This window comes from Poeciliopsis prolifica, unplaced genomic scaffold (genome assembly GCF_027474105.1).
Source record: "Poeciliopsis prolifica strain line A6 unplaced genomic scaffold, Auburn_PproV2 SCAFFOLD026, whole genome shotgun sequence".
Lineage (NCBI taxonomy): Eukaryota > Metazoa > Chordata > Actinopteri > Cyprinodontiformes > Poeciliidae > Poeciliopsis > Poeciliopsis prolifica.
This window is the reverse complement of record NW_026562401.1, coordinates 3,476,004-3,495,774: the sequence shown is the minus strand read 5'-3', so window position 1 is coordinate 3,495,774 and position 19,771 is coordinate 3,476,004. Positions and strand designations below refer to the sequence as shown.

The window sequence follows — 19,771 nt, the reverse complement described above, 5'->3', positions numbered from 1 at the left end:
TAATTTCTGTATGTTTGCACAATTTCTCATTGTGGTTCTTTTGTCATGTGGAGAATTTGAGTTCAGATGTTTCTTGTTGCTTCTGTAACCTCAAAGAAAATAAACTTTCTTTTGTGATCTTTGAGTTTTAACTCATCAGTTAAAATAATTTCTCCACAGAACCATAAAAACAGCCAACCAAAAATGTGTTTGAAATTTTAGGTCCCAATAAGTGAAGATTGTTCATTAGCTCTGATAATTGTGGAGGGCAGACTAAAAATCCTGATGTTGAATTTTCTGCCTTGTGAGATCTGTTAAAATCGACCATTTAATTTTCCTCTATAAGAGTGATATATAAATCAGCTCCCTGTGTGATCATAAACATAAGGTTTGAATTTCCCCAACATATTAATTTAAATTGATCAATTGTGACTTTTCAGTAAATCTTTCCTTATCTTTTTGAGCCTTCAAAACTCCTGACTCAACTTTCTTGCTATACACAGAAACTGCATTCTTGTCATCCTCCTCACATTAACTTTGGCCAAGGTGAGATCTCAATCTTAGGCTCAGAGGGCTGGGCTTTTTCTACTGCTTCTTCTAAATTGTGGAATAATCTACACCTGAGCCCAAGACAGCCTGCTTTTTAGTTGGAGCGATGTAGTTTGACCTTGTTTTAACTGATTGCATTGTTTAATCTTTCTTATTCATTATACTTCTGTGCTTTTACGGTTTGTAGCTTTGTGCGGCACTTTGATTCAGCTGGCACAGTTTTGAAGCGCTTCGTAAGTAAAATTGGTCTGGCAGTCTGAATGGACTGGAGGGCAGAGGTCACCACTTGGAGAAAAGGGTGACCTCTGTGTTTCAGAACCGAGGCGTTTCTCCACAGACACCTGGGTTAAAATGATTTTCAGGTCAGATGGAGGAAACATTGCGAGTTTCTTGCGAACCAGTCTGAGGCTTTTAGGATTTTTCTGCATTTACCAGTCACTTTTCCACCTCATTAGCTAGAGTGCCATCAATTCGTTTCACCTGACCAGAGCACCTTTGTCCAGATCTCAGCTATCACCTAAACTAGTTTGCCATAAACTGGAAGCTGCGCTTCAAATGGCTTCCTGTTGCTCTTCCATCAAGTCCAGATTTGTAGTGTGTGGAAAAATTAGAACTTGGCTGCCACATTTAACATTACTGTAGAAAATGTTTTCACAAGTTTCAGTCATATCTGGTCCATATGTTGTTGATGTTTGGTTAACCTTTCTGTCAAGGACGTTCATTTTGTTCCTACATCATTTTGACCAATGGATATATGATATATGTGTGAAAATAATCCATATTTTGTGCAAAGCAGACGACGATGCAGTTTCCCAACCTGCAACACATGTTGCAGAGTATAAAACCTACATTTCACTAACATGACCAACATAAACTAATAATTCATAAATATCATGATTTAGGTCCAGTGATTGAAATGCATGCATTTATTCTGTAGGAAAAAATTTGGGATTAGACGGGTTAAGATGTCTGAGAAAATACTCTGGTTTCTTTCACTGAGTAGGTGAAAGAAACCAGACAAACTGCATGTTAAGTCAGGATCTGTTCAGCCTGTTGATCATTGCACTTATTGAAACCAGGAAAATGTTGCCTGTCATAAATATGGAGCTTTCATTATGAAACACAAAGAGATGAAATATTTCCGATGAAATGGAACCAGTGATGGGATAGTTGACTGTGAAAGTTGACTGTGTTGCCTTGCAGCTTTTTAGCCTGCGGTTCAAATGTCAGCAGTAACTTCTTGTGTTCTGCTCCAGTTACTTTGGTTTCCACTCAAATATTAACAACACGTGTGTCAGGTTAATTATTAACTTCCCATTGTGTATGAATGAGCAGCCTTTTGTCTCTGTGATGGAATATCCATCGGTCCAGGAAGTCGCGCTATCTCTGTCCTGGTTGAACTTGTAGAAACCTACAGTTTATTTTTTCTATTTTGTCAGATTCCATCCAGACACCAGCACAAAATAGTGTGTAATTGCATAGTAAAAGGAAGAAGGTACCTGATTTTTCCTACCTACAAATATTAGATTTGTGTACATTTAGAATCTGCCTTTAGAGGCAGATTATTACTGTGCAATAGTATATTTCTCTTTGCACATGGGAGACAGATTTTCATCATTATTTTTTTTGCAACAGGGTTCAGACTCTGACTCAAGTCTTTTGCAGCCTCCAAAAAATCTTCCAGGATTGTGAGTATTTAGTCCCTCCATCTTCCCATCGACTGACCAGCTTAATTGTTCCTCTTTGTAGAAAAGAACATACTTATAGCACGAACTTGCTGAAAATTGAAACAGTGAGTCAGTAGGTTTGCAGTTGTGTGATACATTGAACAGCTCTTTAGGATGTTTTAAAGTTTGAGATATTTTTATATCCTCATCCTGCTTCAAACTTCTCCAAAACGATCTCCCTTCTGGGTGAACGTTTTGCAGCATCATGAAGCATCGGTCTTCATGATGCTGCTTATTCACTAAAGTTCTTTTACCTTTAACAGTAAATACATTTTAGCTTTTCAGTGAAAAATACGGGAAAAGTTTCAGGGATATGAATACCTTTGCAAAGTACTGCAGTTACATTTTTTTTAAAGAACTCTAAATTCAGCCCGAGCTGGAAAATATTAATAACAAAGCAGCTCTCATGGTTGCCCAATATCTTGATGAACCATTTAGTTTTGTTAGCTACTGCTTCCCTCTTCCTCTACAGCAGCTATGGGAATGAAACGAGGGCTGTACGCTGCTATTTTAGGTAAAAAGTGACATAGATATGCATGTCTGTGTAACAGCCATTCCACTGAGATGTGAAAGCGATGTTCAGGGATATGTGGATGACAAAGCCAATGTGCTTGTTAGGACAAACTTGCTTCCCTAATATGCCAGTTGTGCACATCCTCTTTTCTAAGGTGAAACCCAAGTGCCTCATTCTCACCCGTTTCTGGAGCCCAGACTTTATGATCATCAGTAATAAACTGCTGCATTCTGCTCCCAGTTTTGTGGACATAAAAAGAAACTTGTTTTGCTTTGACTGTGTGAATTCTCTTCAAAACTGCTCTTTGTGCTTGCACACATTTGTGCTCTTTTAACTTTTGTATTTCAATGCTTATTTATGTCCTGTTTGTAGAATAAATATTGGTTTTCAGTCATCCTAGACATAAAATCCTAAATGTTTAAGTAGAAGGAAACTAGAGTTCTCCTGTTGCTTAAAGATATTCTAACTCCTATCCAAGCAGCTTTTTCAGTGCTGAATGGAATCAGAATTATAAGTTGTGATGAGAATTTAATAGGAACTTCAGGACATTAAGGTCATCAATAGAGCCATTAAAAGGTCCCATTAGTCACTTTACCAGTTTTACTTTTCAAACTCTGATTTTTTGTGACAGTAAATTTACTTGACCAACACCAAAATGACTGCAGATGGTTAAATTGTGACAATATCAGAAATTTAAAGGACTACAAATAAAGAATAACATTTAAATTCACAATCAAAATAAGGATAGATAGAAAAAAGAGGCATGAACATCAAGTGAAGCACCTTTGCTCTGTCACAGTAACTCGTTACCAAGATCTGATGTGAGACAGTAGCGCCACCTCTCTGTGGAAGCCAAATTAGGACCTCAGCAGATGCAGTGCTGCACACACTCTGATGCTGATGAGGAGAAATATCCTGTCGCTCTCAGATCACTCTTGAGTCTCTCCTAGCTCAAGAGTGATCTCCTCGTTTGGACTGAGAACTGAACTGTTAACGGTGCAAAAGGAAATTTTGTTGGATAAGTAGGTTTTATCAACATCTTAAAAGGCATAAAAAGAAAGTTGCCGGAATGAATAAAAACTCAAATCTTAAACAAGCCGCTCAGACTTGGAAAATTTGATTGGGCTGAATTTATTGGATTGATTCATACTCTACTCAGAAGTTACGCATTTTTTCCATGTGCTGAGCACAAGGAAAAAATAGGAATTTAGGAAACTGTGTTCATGGTACATTTACATAATGGATGACAAAAGCTTCTGCATCATAAACCTTGCATTAGGAGATGGTTTAACAAGCTCTAAGATAATCTGAGGGAAAAAAATGCAGACTGATGTCACAATGAAGGCCTTCTACAAAAGTCTCATTGTAAAATGTCTGCATAAGGTCATATTTCCAATGGTTCATGTCACAACATATAATTAATAATTACAGAAACCAGAGTCTGGTTACACATTTTAGTTGTGCAATACAGGAAAGTGTGACTTGCCACTGGAAAAAGTTAAAAGTCAATAATTTAACTTCTTTACCATGAAAGCTTGGCTTTGAAAAGACAGGGAAGCTTTGGTTCAACAGACCAAACACTCTTGAGGAGGTGAGTGTTTACCTGTTTTATGGAGGCAAACTTTTTTTTTGTTGGACTCAATGTACATTTGCTACATTTGTATCATTTGCTATTTTTCAAAATGATTTTACTCTTATCACTGAGAGCATTTCTCTTTGTTTCCCTAAAAACAGATCCATCTGTCTGACTTTCAGCCCATGATGGAGACTGCCATCGGTGTGCTGGTGTCCCAGTTCAAGGCGTATGCTGGTAGAGATGGTTCCTCTGACACGCAGTTTCAAAAACTGGTCGAGTCAGAGCTCTCCAGCTTTGTGAAGGTAGAAGAGGAGGTTTTTCTGCATGAAGGGCATGTTTATGTCTCTGTACGCTCAGAGTTTGACTAGACCACGCCAAAACATACATTTTGTGTTTTCTTAGCCATTCAGAGGTTAACTTGTTGTTTGCAAACTGATGTCTGGATATTCTGCTTTAGTTTTTTTTTTTTTTTACTTGAGAGCAGAATGTATTGTTCTGTGAATTGCAAGTACGTTCAGGTCGGACATAGTGGAAAACACAGCCTCCACAATGTTTCCCTTTTGTCTGTGTCAGACCACAGAATATTTTCCCAAAAGGGTTGAGGATCCTCAAGACAGTTTTCAGCAATTGTGAGAAAGGCCTTCAATAAGCCAGGGGGGTCGGGTTACTGGTGGCTTTTACCTTGGAGCTTTCCATGAATTGTTGAGTCTCTTTCTTATTACTGTTGATGAACAGTGGCCTTAAGTAAAGGAAATGATGTCTTAGAGTATTGACACAATGTTTGTTGTTATGTTTTGAATTTTCTGGCTTTTCATTGAAGGCAGTGAGCTTTGAATAAAGTTGATCATAAGACTTCTTCTTCCCCTGCAGCTGCATCTTGTCTGTGTGTTTTGAACACTACGCTTACTGTAATATTTGAGAAATTACAATGTACATCGGCTTCATTCTTCAAAACGTGTGTTCATTTGATCAGCTTTGCAGTTTCATAAAATAAAACACATGAGAGGAAAGATTTATATACATAGCAGTTATTTCATGGTGGGGAAGTCGAGTCTTAATGGGCATCATCTGACTGCTGTGAACGTCATCCATTATGTGAATCCCAGCCATGACATTCCATGCAATGCTGCGCAGTTTCCATGAAAGGAAAACTATATATATATTCTTATTTATAAAAACAAAGCAAAACAATGGAATTCAAACAGAAAGAACTGGCCCCGCTCATTGCAGCCACTCGTGCTGCAAGACTTTCTGTTCCTTTCGCTTTGCATTCCTAACAAGAATGCCCCCTGACAGAAAGCAGCTCTTCATGAGGCCTAACACAGGATACCGGGCTCCCTTTTCCAAGTGTGGAAAATTCCATGGGTTTCCTCTCCGTGCGAGGCTGAGATCATCCACAGCAGCCACACGGTGGTGACAGAGCCAGGGAATCCTGTGCCAAACCAACTCTGCTGACGCAGCATGTTTAAAGGCTTTTCTCATCCTGATTGCCTGTGCCACTGGCATCACTTTACCTCTGACACTTTTTCACTTGTGAGATTTTCTTTTTTACAAGGTCATCTGTTGGCTGACAAGGTTGTGCTCTGTAGTGTCTCACACATGTTTTCCTGTTTTTCCTGCAGAATGCTGCCGACGCTGCTGCCATTGACCAGCTCATGAGTTCATTGGACAAGAACAATGATGGAGAGCTGAGCTTCCTGGAGTTCTGGCAGCTGATTGGGCATCTTGCAACCAAGAATGGGGGGTTCAGCCAATAGAGTGTCTTCAACTACTTTTTTTTTTTTTTAAGTTTAATGTGTGTGCTACTGAACTTTCTGTGTGCCATGGAAGAAAAGGGAAATCCTCCAAAATGGAAATCACCTCAGCCAGTTTCCTCTGCTTAAGAGGCCAGTGAGTATACTGACTGCACCAACAAAATAAACTGTTTAAATTCACTCAGTAAAATTGATTGTTAACATTTTGCAAAAACATTTTGGGAGTAATTTTCTGTTGATGTTAAAAAGGCTTACAAGTTAATACAGTTCTAAAGATTAAGATGATTGTGTTTGTGTGATTTGTCCTCCCACATTAAAAAAAAGAAAAATAATTTGTGGTCAAGGAATAAAATGTCACTCAAATTGTGTCACCAAACTAGAACTGAATACAAACTTTTAAAGACTCAAAGTTAAACTCGCTTGCTAATATGTCTGACTTTTAATTTTAAAGCCAGATTACCACAAACTGAACATTCTTGCTTTGGAACAAAAACCTTGTTGGCCACAATTTGCTCTTCCTAACTATGACGAAGCTGATATGTAAAACATGCCATGTTTACATATAAAACATATTAGTCTTTCTTCTCTCTGCAGGAGATTTGACAAGAGAGAATACGTTTGAGTGAAGCAACATCCTCTGTTGAATTTAAATCAAAATGTTTGAGTGGGATTTGTTGCAAAAACAAACAGGCTACTTCTTGGCCAGCATTGAACATTTCACAAATTATCTAATTAAAAAAACAACAACATAGTTTTAATGGTTGATGTTTATTATTGCCCTCCAAAATCTATCTACATGCTGCAAAATCTAAATGAATCAGAAGGCGTGGCACAATTTGATACCACTTTTTCATAAGGGGATTGAAATGATTTTGAGATTTTATTTAGGTTTTACGATTTAGTTTGATGTTAAAGAGATACTTTACAGAAGTCTGGACTCTATTGACCAAATATGGTTCAAACTCTTAAATGCAGACGTTTTTGAACTTAACTGGATCATTGACTCTCTCAGATGCAATGTGTTTGAATTTAAACCTATATATGTTTCATTTGTGAAAACACTGACAGGCTCCAGATGGAGACTCAAGTGAGAAACATGAAATGATCAAGTCTTCCCTCTCTGCCTGTGTACCAGTTGACATGGGCCTTTGCCATTTCCCAACACACACACACACACACACACACACACACACACACACACGCATACACACACACACACACACACACACACACACACACACACACTCACTCCCAGCTACATGTGCTCACAAGCCTGTCATTAAAGTAACTGGGTGGGAAAAGCATTGTCTGAAAAAAGCTCTGTGTGAGCTTTTGGCTCTTGGCTTTTGGCCCTTGGCTCGGTTGATTCCTGGAAAACATCACCTCCCTCTCTGCCTCTGCGGGACTGAGAGGTGACGGAATGAGACGAGACGAGGTCTTCATGTTTGAAACAAAAAAAAAAAAAACAAAACAATTCAAATAAATAAATAATAAAAAGGGTTGTTTATGTAGGTCGGGTTATTCCCAGTTTCAGGGTGTGGCTCGCACATCTGTGCGCGAGCTCAAACATGGTTTTACATTGAACTAGATAAAAAAAAGACATAGGATGCTTTAGAGATATAAGGCAGATAATATTCCGTGAATTATACTAGTTGTTTTGTTTTTCCTTTTTATTTATTTATTTATTACGAAAGTGTTGCTTGAAACAAGAGTTGAAGCTTCGCCTAAATCCACATTCCTCCTCTCTCAGGCACACGCCCTGTGACAACGAAGGGAAAAAAAAAGGAAAAAAAGTTAGCTGTAGTGGAGGTTAAATCACGGAAAAGATATGCGCCGTCCGTCAATCCGGTGAGGAGGATCTGGAAGAAGGAAAGAGAGCCGAGAGTTTCAGTCCGCTTCTTGTTCGCTGCGCCTATAAGGTGAGTCCTGCTCTCTTTTGGGCTTTTCGTGCCGCGCAAAACTTTATTTCTAATTAAAGCGACTTTCCCGGAGATTCCAGGCTGCTTTTTTTTCTTCTTCTTCTGTCTGTTAAAATCTCCAGGCCATCTTCTTTGGGAGTGTCTGTTGTGGTGACAGCGAGGGGCTTGTTTTCCCCTCGTTAGTAATTCAACTCCAACTCCTTTTACACTTCCACAGAAACCGGAGTCTCCACTCACCCTTTTTTATTTATTTATTCATTCGCTGCCAGTGTGTGTGTGTCCCTTTCTTCTCCCCCCCCCAATCGCTTGACAAATTGTCAAGATTAGTTTGAGGTTGAATTGAAACGACAGACACCGTCCAGAACCGCCAGAACCATCAGAACCGTGGTTTCCTGCGCCCATGTTGTCTTCAGTCGAGATCCGTGTGTAGTCTCTTATCAGCCTGAATTATTTAGTTTTTGATCAGATCCCGGTGCTGAAGCTCGCCCGGGCCGGGTCTGGTGTAGTTAGTGAGCTGACCGCTGACAGGCAGGAGGTGGGGCGGTCACACCTTAATGAAACCAACCTGAACTGGGTGGAGCGGATCAGTCACTGGGATTGACAACCCCCTGTTGTTCCACCTCCCCAAGAGAAGTGGCGGATGATCTGTGCAGGTTGTGTGTTTAAGATCTTCAGAGATATCCGAAAAAAAAAAGTTAAAGAGAAAAAAATGTTCATTTTTCAGCCCATTAAGTGTGGCTGCGAACAGACGCACAAGCTGGACCAACATGAGTCACCGAACCAGCCTGAACATAGCAGCTCTTATGTACACAGTAAGTCATCACCTGCTGCACATTTATGGTGGAGTCTTTTTATGAGCGCCTATTGTAATGCATCAATCAAGAAACAATAAAATCGGCTCAGAACTGCTTACATACATAGAGCAGCCTGAGCTTTACAGAATAACAGCTGGGGAAAATTGTCACCTTGCATTTAATTTCACACGTTCTAAGTACTAATGTAAGGAATCATCTATTCATCATAATATAATAGAACTGTGGAAACACAATTGATGTGAATTGGAGTTATATCAAATCAGTCTTCATAGCCTTGAATATTTGGCCAACATGCTCTCAACCAGTAGACGTCGTCATTAAAGAGAAGAAAGAATCAGGAAAATCTGGAGTTCATTCAAAATTTAGCAATATGTTTTTGTAAAATTGCAAACCTTTCAATGTGACTTGAAAGTCAACAGTCAATACTGTGAATTGTTTGATGTGAAAATGTAATTTTCCCGCCACACCTAATCACTTCATTTTACCTTGGCAACAGCATCTGTTGTTAACTGTGAAACGTAACCAGCTATGATTCTGTCACATCACTGTGAAGGAGTTTTGGCCCACTACTTATTGCAGATCTGAGAATCAGGCGTGTTGCTTGTTCTTCAACTCTATGTCTCTGAAATAAATTGAGTGTAGGAAACATGTATATTTGCAGTCTCAATTCACAGAAGGACCAGCGTAGACTGTGAATCTCTGAACTAACATGTGCTGGAAACGTCCACTAAGCCGACACTAAAGAGTCAAACTCCCCCTAAACAGAATCATCGGTACAAATAAAACAAATATTGTAGCTCCACACCAGCATTTATTCCACGAGTCATTCTGATCTTCACACACTCTGAGTCGGAGTGAATATGTGCCGAGGGGAACCTTCAAAATTTCCCCTTATGCGTTTAGAACAAAAACTGACCATTGCAGGTCACTTTTTTTTTCTCTCCCAACATTTCCTGTCTTTCTTCTTTTTTTTTTTTTTTTGTCATCCTGCCACCTTGACTCAAAACGTCTTGCTGTTAAATGTTTCCCATCGTGCTGAAATTTAATTTGCGCGGATGCTGATACGCACACTCCAGTGTGCAGTCATCTTTGCTGTTTGGTTTGTGAAGGATGTAAAGAAGGTGTCGGGACATTCATAGCAGCTTATTAAATAATAATAAGCAGCATGCTGATGATGGATGTTTACTTGCTGGTTGGTCAGCTGTGTGCGCGTTGTATGTCGAGGTGAAACTAAACCCAGGGTTTGGCTGCTGCCTCTCACTCACCTGCTAATTAGGTTAATGCAGCAGAAGTCCAAGCTGACCTTCTAACGATGTGTGTGCGTTATTGTCTATTTGTGTACGCGTGTATCAATGTAGGTGTAGTGTAAGTATTAAGGTGTGGCATCTGTGTCAGATAGAGGATCTAGCAGCTTCTACGGTTACTCCCAACGGCGTCGCCCCAGGAATCCGTCACCATCACTCATGCCGTGGCCTCTGGGTAGTTTCCGATACACACTGGAAATCTTGCAGAGCAGCCTCACTCCACTCTGCTGATACTGATCAACTCGACTCAAGTGTCTCCAGCATTTTTCCAAGCTGTTGTTGCGCAAGAATTAGCTTGAGGATTATTTTGCAAGGACTAAAACTATAGTAATGTTTATAGTTCACCACTTAAAGAGGCAGGGACTTAGTTAAGTGCCCTGAAATGAACTATCTTTCATTTAAAAAAAAAAAAACAACAACCCTGGAGGGAAACCTGTCACAGATTAAGACAGGTGGAGGTTAGCGTTTCAGTAATGACACTAAACATACAGACAGAAACAAACGCATTGTTACTCTAATGACAGGTTGTATTTACTAAAAAGAAAAAAAACTTATCTCTCACTTTGACATTTATTATGACTTTGTTGGATTAAAAGCAAAAGCCATTAAGTGAAATTTTGTCATCATTCATGAATGCAACAATTAAAACACGTTTGAATCTGATCAGTTGGCATGAAGTTCTTCTTAAGGTGCTTTGATGAGGCAGGAAGTCTTCCTGATTAACTATCCTACATAAAAACCTATGCTCAGTGCCATGCTAAACAACATGCAGTATTTAAACATTCTTTGTCTTGTCATTTTTGCAGTTTCTATTTGGGAAACTGCTTTTAAGTAACAGGAAATGAAGCTGTGTGTGTAACGATGATTACTGTCATCATTACACGCAAAGCTTCGTTTCCTGTTGCAAACAAGCCGTTCTAATGTTGAAAAAAAAATAGCCACAGCTCGTGTTTAGCATGAAAACATCATCATTACTGACGATGTTGTTGTTTCAGTCAGACTCCATAGTCCTCCATGCAAGACATCAGAAGTTTATGGCTTCGCTTTGGTTGTTATTTTCTAAAGTCGCTCCAGTCGACTTCACCAACAGCAGTTAGTTTTAATTGATTGCAGCTGTGAGCGGCTCCTTTTTCTGTTGCTCAGTTTTTGTGAAGGAAACCCCCACATCCACATTAAACCTAACAGTCAAGCCTCTTTTTAAACGTCAACACATTTTCTAAAAGAAAACGAACTTAAATAATCAAGTGGGACAGAAATGTCATGTTTAGACTTTTGGGTTGTTGTTTTTTTTTTAATTTTGGAGGTTTACCAAAAAGTTTTGTGAGCTCCAGCAGTTATATGTGTATTATTTTTTTAAGTAAAGGAGTTTTTATAGACACATAAGATTAAATTTTGGCCTGCATGACAATGTTGGAAAAACAAAAAACCCTGGATTTCTCTGCAAGACATTTGTCCTAAGCTTCGATTGAAATACTTAACTGGAAAATAAATTTGTTGAGTCATAATGCAACATCTGGAAAAAGTTCATATGCATTTCTCTTCAAAAGATGATGCCAATTTCATGAAAGGCTGATCTGCAGATAATAAATGTATATATAATCCCATCTCATTAGTTTCACCGACGTTTCTTTATGTTTATTTGCATCTTGTGGGTGAACCATATGATGTTTTGGGTCACCTTCATAAATTAACACCAGCAACGCGCCATCTGTAATACGAGACAGATTTGTGCCCCTGCTTGCTTCTGTAGAATATCGTTTTTACTTCACTGGTAAAGTTCACAGAGGTTCAACGTAGCTTTTCATTTGCTGTCAGCAGTCCTGCTGAAATATTCTCATTACTGCCTTCATTTGTGCAGAGTGTTGTGAAACAGGAGCTACTGTTTCCAGCTGCAATTAGTCACTGTGGTGAGGGTGGGGGGTTGCACAGGTGTTGGTAATAATTCGCTCTGCTCAGGTGTCCCAGAAAAGCACAGTGGCGCTCCAGCATGAGCAACTTAAAGATCCTGAACTTGTAGGAGATGGATGAGATTTCATCATCGCTATCTTATTTGGAGACATCCATTCTTTTGGTGCAGCGGCATGCTGGAATCAAAACTTCTGTGTCCAAATAATATGTATGCATATCAGGAGCTTCATGGAAAGCTTGGTATCTAAGGATTGGTTTAGATTCCTTCAAATAGAGCAATGGGTTTGCGTTCAGGTCGCTTCCTTGACCAGATGAGAGATGTTTCATTAGTCGTACATGAACAGTGTGAGTCATGTCTTGCTGCAGAGTATGTGGAGGTGTGCTGCAGCAGATGGGTATTAGGAAGGAATAATCTGAACTTTCAGAGCCTGGAGTCGTTTTTTTTATTATTATTATTATTTTAAGATCAAATATCTCCTGCCAGAGATCATAGCTTTACCTTCAGGGACTCCCACTTCATTTCACTCACTGTTTTCTTCTCTGTGCTGGCATAATTTGTGTTTCCCATCTTTCTTATATAAAGCAAAGCTTAGCTGTGCCACAGTTGTGCAACCTTATTTTTTTGTTTTGTATTCTTCTAACTTTTTTTGTTAGTTGTAAGTGCTTAAAAATGTGCTTAAATTATGAAAAAATGTTGTGTAACTGTACAGAATAAAAAGTTATATCAGCTGTTTGACATCTTGCCATTCTGCCAGCCTCTCTCATTTGATTCTATTTGAATCTATATTTTTTATTTCACTTCTCACCTGATGTTTTTTTAAAATGGAAATCTACTTAAAACTTACCTTAATGAAGGTGAGAAATTAAACATTTTCAGCTCTAACAGGATGAACACCATTAGTGCAACAAAAACCTTTCTGAATCTTGTCACATATTTCTCTGCCGATATAACAGTCCAACACAAGGTTGTGCATATTCTGAATGTAAGGAAAATGCCTTGAATTCTTTGGTTGTTTACATAAAAATGTGAAAGGTGTGTGGCATGCGTTTTCATCAAGTCCCCATAAGTCAATTTTGGTCGGACCATCGTTCACTGCAATTACAGCTGCATATCTTTTGTGTTTACCAGTTTTGCACGTCTAGTTTTCCTTTTCTATGTAAAGTAGGCCAGTCACATTCGAAGTAGGCCTTTACAAAAATCAGTTATTAAGTCATTCAGTGAGAGATTATCAACTGGATCTGGGTTGGGCCTTAGTCTGGACCATTTGACTTAAAAATGCAGTGATCTAAACAGAGGATGTGTAGCCCTAGTTCTCGTGGGCTTTTAAATTGCTGCATTATCGTTACAATTTGGCAATATGCAAAAAAAAGGCGCTGTAAAAATAGCCTCTTTTAATTAAATTCCCAAGAGCTCCACTTAAAGGCCCAATGTTTGAGAGTCTGGGAGTCAGAGATATGACCGTATCTTCCTTTGTCACTTCCCCACACTCAGCTGTCCTCCTCTGCCCTTGTCTTTCCTAATTTTAGAGATATGGAGTCAGCCATTAAGACCATAGTGACAACGTTTCTTAGTTCTGCCAGAGGGAAAGAGGGCCTCGACAGTAAAACCTTCCAGAAAATGGTCAAGAGCCAGCTGAGTGGCGTCATGGAGGTGAGAGCACGTGCAACTGGTCGCTCTTATGCATCACAGCTGAACCCGTTTAACCCAGATTGTTTCATTGCGTCCCACATGGCAGGACACAAACAGTTCTTCTGCTATCAAGGAGATGCAGCAGGGCCTGGATTCCGACAGCGACGGAAAAGTCGACTTCCAGGAATATCTCTCTCTGATTGGCTACATTGCCAACAGTATGAGTCAGAGCAAGAGTGAACCAACAGCAAACTCGTCATAGGAGCAGAGGTCTTCACAAGATCTTCAAACTAAAGCACACCCTCTTCTTTCTAAAATCAAAACATTCCAGCCGTTGCGTTTACTTTTTTCTTTATCAGAAGTCAACAGTCATTTTACTGAATTGCAATGTTTCTTAAAAAAAGTTAATCTTCACACTTTTATACATTAAAGTTCTCTCAGTTGGTCCTTTTGTATAACCGTTTAAAGAAAACATGAGTAAAAAATAAATGCTTTGTATTAAAACTGGAGTGGAATGTATTGTTTTTTTTTTTTTTTTTTACACATTATCGTTTTCTACTTTGAATTCGAGGGCAAAAATACAGCAACAAGTAAATTGCTTAATGAATGAATAAGTATCTTAACTACATAATCAGCATGTCATGAATTATATAAGAAATACAAAAAAGCGTTTGTTCCTTCATATGATAAACTGTACCTATGTTTATATAATTTTTCACTCCCTGCCTCATAATGAACTGGCTGATACGTAGCTACTTGGAAAAAAAAGAACAGAAAAGAAAAACGTTTTATTTCTTACCAAGACATCAATACTCTTGTCTTCGGAGGAATTATTTAGATGGTTTATCCTTTACCACCTTGTATCTCATCTGACCAAAACTCATATTCAAGGGTCAAATCCCAGCATCTGCTAGAAAATCCACATTATGGTGTGATGGTGGGATATATTTTCTGTATGTCTCCTAAACAACCGGTTGATAAATGACCTTTTCTGCCTATTTTGGAGAAATGTTAAGCCCAAGATGTCACTCTTTTCCACAGTCCTCTGATTTGTCACCATCCTGCTCACAGAAGGTGATGGGAACATAAACCTGCGTCTCGGTCTGTTGCTTAAAACATTTCACTCTTCTTTTCTTGTACCCATTCCCTGACTTATTTAGATCATCGCATATGTGCTTTAACGGAACAACATGTTTTCTTGTCTTACCCATATTAAGGAGTGCTAAAGAAAAATGGCTCCTTCACTTTCAGGCATATTTGTTAATAAGACAAACAAGAAGAGATGAATTGCTAACACTAGAGCTTTGGAGCTCAAATTGGAGATTATATTTTTTATTTTTTTCCCAAAATGTTTTACTGTGAGATTATGTTACACTAAAATATTAACTTAGTGCTTTTCACACATTAGTACCAGGGATGCAGGCAAACACTGAGGATGCTGTATACACTGTAGTTTCTCGCCACATTGTCTGATAGGTTATAATGCCTCGCTGCGTATCTTCCCCTCTCCTTACCTGCCGCACTTGCTAAATATAGCTGTGAATTCCCTGACGAGCCAGACTCACCGGCCGTTAGATGCATGAACTGCTGCAACCAGATCCTGACACACAGTATGCTTCCTATTGTGCCCCATCCTGCCTCTTTGCAACACTATCCACATATTATGGCGTGCAGGAGCATGAGCTCACACCACACCACCCCACTCACTGACACAATATCCTTCGGCAGAGACGCATGAGCAAGATGACGCCCCTACCAAAACTGCACAATCAAAAATAAATTTCATGGCTTGTTTAAAATAAAAGCACCTCGGCATCAATGTTTTGACCTTGCGTGCATTGCATGCTGTCGGCTATCTATAACACAGTCACCTGAAGTGAGGAGGATTCGTGATCTGAACCGTTTAAGAGTATGTTTCTGTTCCTGCTGAAAGGTGCCTTCAGTGGACTATTTGAAGAATGTTTCTGTTCCCGTTCAAAAGTGACTGTGGTTAAGCTTTTATTTTCATGCCGTTTGCTCAAACATAAAGCGCCCTGGAGTTTGGGGCATGAAGGTGTTTGTTAAAGTATTCATGTGTGTTATGTCCTCTCTTTGTGTGATGGTTTTGTATGGGGATTTCTCTGTATGGCTGCCAGGTGCAATGGCTCTGTTCACCAGTGCTGCACTAATCCAGCTGGATACTATATCAGGCATGATCCCCCCCTTCATTTCCCCCCCACCCCCTTTTCCTCTGCGAACACCTCGTCCACACACAATCACCCAAACACAGAGGTTATGAAGTTATTTATCTTGATCTTGGCTCGTTAACTAGCTTAGAACTCCCTTCTTTGTTTTGGCATGAAAGTCAAATGGGTTGCACAACACAACAGGATAAACTACTGTGTTTATTATAAATCATCAGTGAACAGTTGACAAGTCATCTGAAGACAAAAGCCAACTGTGTTCAGAAAATCCTATTGGACTTGCAGGTTATCATAAACAAAGGTATGAATATTTCAAAAATATGCTTCAGACTTGCATATTGAAACCAAGTCGTCACCTGCAAACAATTAAATTCACTGCTTGGAGTAATACCTGTTTAAACTACAAATACAAATTCACTTATGTAATAGGTGCATCATAGATTAAAATATGATGGATTAGTTTATTTATTTCAGTAACTAAACTCTAAAAGCAACGCATATGTTAAAGAGATTCTAACATACTGCTAATAAAAACCACACAAAAACAATGTCTGAAAAAACTTGAATATTACCTAAGACCAATCAAAAGTGGATTTTTAACAGAAGTGTCAACCTGCCAAAACACTGTGTCCAAATGATGTGCAGCATCTGCTCCCAGAAATTCACGATTGCTTTGCATGACTTACTAAATAAATGCAACGCGCCATTGAGGCGGCCAGCCTATGGCTCTGTTGTGATCCGCAGGAAGTCCAGGTTTTTCAGCAGAGGGATCCATGAAACGCCAGAAGGGTCCAGATGACTGAACTGACAATGCACTTCAGAAAAAACCTATTTTATGACATGAGACCTCAAGCTGTCACTGATTGAGGAAACTTCACACTCTACCTTGATCAACTTTGATTATGTGTGTTTTTGGGGTTTTTTTAAAGGATTTTGTACCACTTTGCAACACTCCAGTGCTTTTTCACAAATCCATTGTCCCTGATTCAGGAATAGTGTAACAAAATGTGATCGCTGAAGCTCTTGAAGCTCCAGCATTTGAAGTCCACAATTTCTGAATCTCCCCAAAACTCTTGACTAGCTTTACTTCACTATTCTGTCAAGAACTTAAACACATGTTTTCCTTCTACCTTCCATTTATATGGTTTCTAAAAACACTCTGTGAACAGCCAGGTTCTTCAGTAATGACCTCAATGTGGAGGGTGACTGGCTGCTGGGCAACTGTGCTGTCAAGAATCTTCACTGAGGTAGTCTGAGAAATTGTATTTTTCCCCATTGGTCTTATTTAATATTTGAATCTTATGAAAAACTTCATTTTGGATTTGCATAATCTGTAAGGCATAAAAATAAAAACATTCAATCTAAGAAATCTTCATAATATTTTACTTTTTGAATAGGTGAAATAAGCACCTTTTTAAATGATATTCTAATTTTCTGAAATGTATATATTCAGTATTTCACTGAAAATGTCCAAGTAGCTCAGGAACAAGCGGCAGGTGGGTCTTTGAAGTATGACAGGTGTCTGGTGCGTAAACAGAGAAGTCAGAGTGGAGAAGATGCAATGGGGCAACAGGTGGAAGGAGAGAGAGAGGTGGTTTGGGTGGAGTAAATGGGTTGTATTTAAGGCGCCGTCGTCCAGAGCCTCCCCATCAGCCGCTACCGCCTCCTCCGTCTGCACCTCGCCATCAAGCCAGAGCTTCATCTTCATTCAGGTAAGAACCAAACAAGGTCTCTGGCATTAGAGATCTCCCTTCATATGACAAAAAGTTCATTTTTAGAAATGCATCTTATGAATATCGTGCACAGTTATTGTTTTTTTTTTTTCGTTGCAAAGCAAAAACAGGCACAGAATTAGCTTTCACCCTTTTTCTCTTTTCATGAAAAGTCTGCAATCCTCATATTATGGTCAACAGTGTGTCTAAAGCTACTGCAAAATGCTTCTTTATTCATCTCTGACGCTGCAGATTCGCGCTTTCCACAACAAGGAAAGTGCATCGGTAAGCAAAAAACTGATGCAGTAGTCAGAATGAGCCTCTTACAGGTTAGAGGTGATGCAGGTTGGAGAAAGGCAAGACCTTACACTCGTATCTGCTGTTTTGAGCTAAAGTAAAAGGCGGATCAGGTTGCCTCTGAGTGCATCTCTTCTTCTTGTTGTTTGGCCAGAGTTTGATTTCACCCATATCAACTGGCTGACACAAACCTTTAGAGGTCCATACTCTGCAGCATGGCAGCACATTAATTGAAGATTGTTTTTTATCTTTACCAGGAAAACTGACAGGGAGGAAACAGGCCTCACCTCTAGGTATTGTTTCCAACTCATATCAGTTTAGCTTATTCAGTGACAGAATGCTTTTACTCCTCCATCAGTTTAGCATTTTAATTTTTTTTTATCTCTGAGTAATATCGAGAAAGCAAAGACTGCATGCTGCAGGCAGAAACTTTAGCTGCTGCTTTTGACTTTTTTTTTCTACCTGAGAGAGCACCACTTAGACCGTCTTTGCTACATCTCCAACCCATTCTGCTTTGTTCCTTTCCAGAATGTCTTTGCCCAACTCGGAGAACGCCTCCACCCTGGAGAATGCCATGCAGCTGATGATCCAGACCTTCCACAAATATTCTGGAAATGAGGGGGATAAATACACGCTGAGCAGGGCCGAACTCAAAGAGCTGCTCACCACGGAGCTCGGCACCTACCTGGGGGTAAGAAAGCACATGCAGCCACACACACACACACACACACACCCATGCATACATATATTACAGCTGAAAAACAGCTGATGCATATTTGACTCCCTTTGCCTCACAAATGCAGAATGCCCAGGACAAAGAGGCTGTGGATAAGGTCATGAAAGACCTCGATTCAAACAACGATGGAGAGGTCGATTTCACCGAGTTTGTCATCTTGGTTGGAGCTCTAACTGTAGCCTGTAACGACTTCTTCCTGGAGTTCAATGATAAGGCAGAGAAGAAGTGAGCGGCTCTTACAAATCTGCTCTTGCAAACACAAAACCCCTACGCTCCTGCGGGGAAATGGCAACAGACATCTTGTCACGAAGCTGAAGTGCAAAAACACCCCAAAAACACACTGACCTGAGCTGTAATAGTTGCTTGTTTGTTTATTTTATTCTTTTTTCCTCATTGTGACTGTAAACGGGATTATTTTTTCTCATTTCATTTCTTGCGGTCCTTTTTCTTGAATTACTTTTTGATACAGCTCCAAGCTAAATGTTTCTTCCCCTGGAAATAAACATTAATTTAAACCGTGCATTCTCGGCTCTGTTGTATTGCAGCACGAAATAAAAAGGAGAGCAAATGCAAATGGACAGCAGGGGGCAGCATTACTCCCTGGTTTATCAAAAAAGCAACAGTTTAAATATGTTTATATACAGATTTAAGTCAAATTCCTGTTGTCATACAAGAATGTGTGTAGATCCAATTGCAGTAATCATCATTGATGCATTTTACTCTGTAATTATATATTTTAACTTTTATTTTTATTTTAATCTTTGCGTTTGAAATCATTTTAGAACTGAGATTTTGAAAACGCTAATGCAGTACCAACAAAGTGTACATTATTATTATTATGAGCAGTCACCTGCTGTGATTTGAGGGTTGATTAAAATAGTTAAAGGCTCATGTGTGTATTTATTTGTTTAAAGGGAGAGTGTGCAATAATGATTACTGATACATCCTGTCAATGTGCCAGATTCAGCCGACCACTTCCCCCGTCTGACTAAAGCTTCCTGAAATAAAGCATGTTTGTTTGCAAAAAGGTTGCTGCAAGTTTCCAAACTTGAAAGCCAGGATATGTTTCTTTTCTAAACCACTGGTGCAAGAGCAATGAAAATGAAATGAACTGATTAGCAACACACAAAAGCTTTGTGTACATGTTCAGGAGTAAAGGACGACGACA

At 39.3% G+C, this 19,771-nt stretch overlaps 3 protein-coding genes across 5 annotated transcripts; all 3 read left to right on the top strand.

Moving 5' to 3' along the window:
- The first annotated feature begins 4,317 nt into the window (after nt 1-4,317).
- On the top strand, nt 4,318-6,102 carry LOC129371453 (protein S100-A11-like). Its single transcript, XM_055048045.1, has 3 exons — nt 4,318-4,360; nt 4,504-4,647; nt 5,968-6,102. The coding sequence occupies exons 2-3, from the start codon at nt 4,528-4,530 to the stop codon at nt 6,100-6,102; spliced, it is 255 nt and encodes an 84-aa protein (XP_054904020.1). The 5' UTR covers nt 4,318-4,360; nt 4,504-4,527.
- A 1,782-nt stretch (nt 6,103-7,884) lies between these two features.
- On the top strand, nt 7,885-14,184 carry si:ch211-105c13.3 (uncharacterized protein LOC325758 homolog). The gene is made up of 3 exons (XM_055047686.1): nt 7,885-8,018; nt 13,573-13,696; nt 13,782-14,184. Exons 2-3 carry the CDS (start codon nt 13,577-13,579, stop codon nt 13,935-13,937), a joined length of 276 nt encoding a protein of 91 aa, XP_054903661.1. The 5' UTR covers nt 7,885-8,018; nt 13,573-13,576; the 3' UTR covers nt 13,938-14,184.
- Nucleotides 14,185-17,179: 2,995 nt separating this feature from the next.
- Nucleotides 17,180-19,492, top strand: s100t (S100 calcium binding protein T). 3 transcript variants are annotated; one of them, XM_055047684.1, is made up of 4 exons: nt 17,180-17,570; nt 18,125-18,160; nt 18,396-18,558; nt 18,671-19,492. In XM_055047684.1, exons 3-4 carry the CDS (start codon nt 18,397-18,399, stop codon nt 18,830-18,832), a joined length of 324 nt encoding a protein of 107 aa, XP_054903659.1. In that variant the 5' UTR covers nt 17,180-17,570; nt 18,125-18,160; nt 18,396; the 3' UTR covers nt 18,833-19,492. The 3 variants fall into 3 exon arrangements, with proteins under 3 accessions (XP_054903659.1, XP_054903658.1, XP_054903660.1); XM_055047683.1 differs by lacking the exon at nt 18,125-18,160 and having other exon boundaries at nt 17,189-17,570; XM_055047685.1 differs by lacking the exon at nt 17,180-17,570 and having other exon boundaries at nt 17,759-18,160.
- The last annotated feature ends 279 nt before the right edge of the window (nt 19,493-19,771 follow it).

Bases quoted from the DNA above. Each gene is read 5' to 3' on its own strand.
- LOC129371453 (XM_055048045.1), top strand. From the start codon at position 4,528: ATGATGGAGACTGCCATCGGTGTGCTGGTGTCCCAGTTCAAGGCGTAT. The intron at 4,648-5,967 runs GTAGAAGAGGAG...TTTTTCCTGCAG, and splicing joins AGCTCTCCAGCTTTGTGAAG to AATGCTGCCGACGCTGCTGC.
- si:ch211-105c13.3 (XM_055047686.1), top strand. From the start codon at position 13,577: ATGGAGTCAGCCATTAAGACCATAGTGACAACGTTTCTTAGTTCTGCC. The intron at 13,697-13,781 runs GTGAGAGCACGT...CCCACATGGCAG, and splicing joins AGCTGAGTGGCGTCATGGAG to GACACAAACAGTTCTTCTGC.
- s100t (XM_055047684.1), top strand. From the start codon at position 18,397: ATGTCTTTGCCCAACTCGGAGAACGCCTCCACCCTGGAGAATGCCATG. The intron at 18,559-18,670 runs GTAAGAAAGCAC...TCACAAATGCAG, and splicing joins AGCTCGGCACCTACCTGGGG to AATGCCCAGGACAAAGAGGC.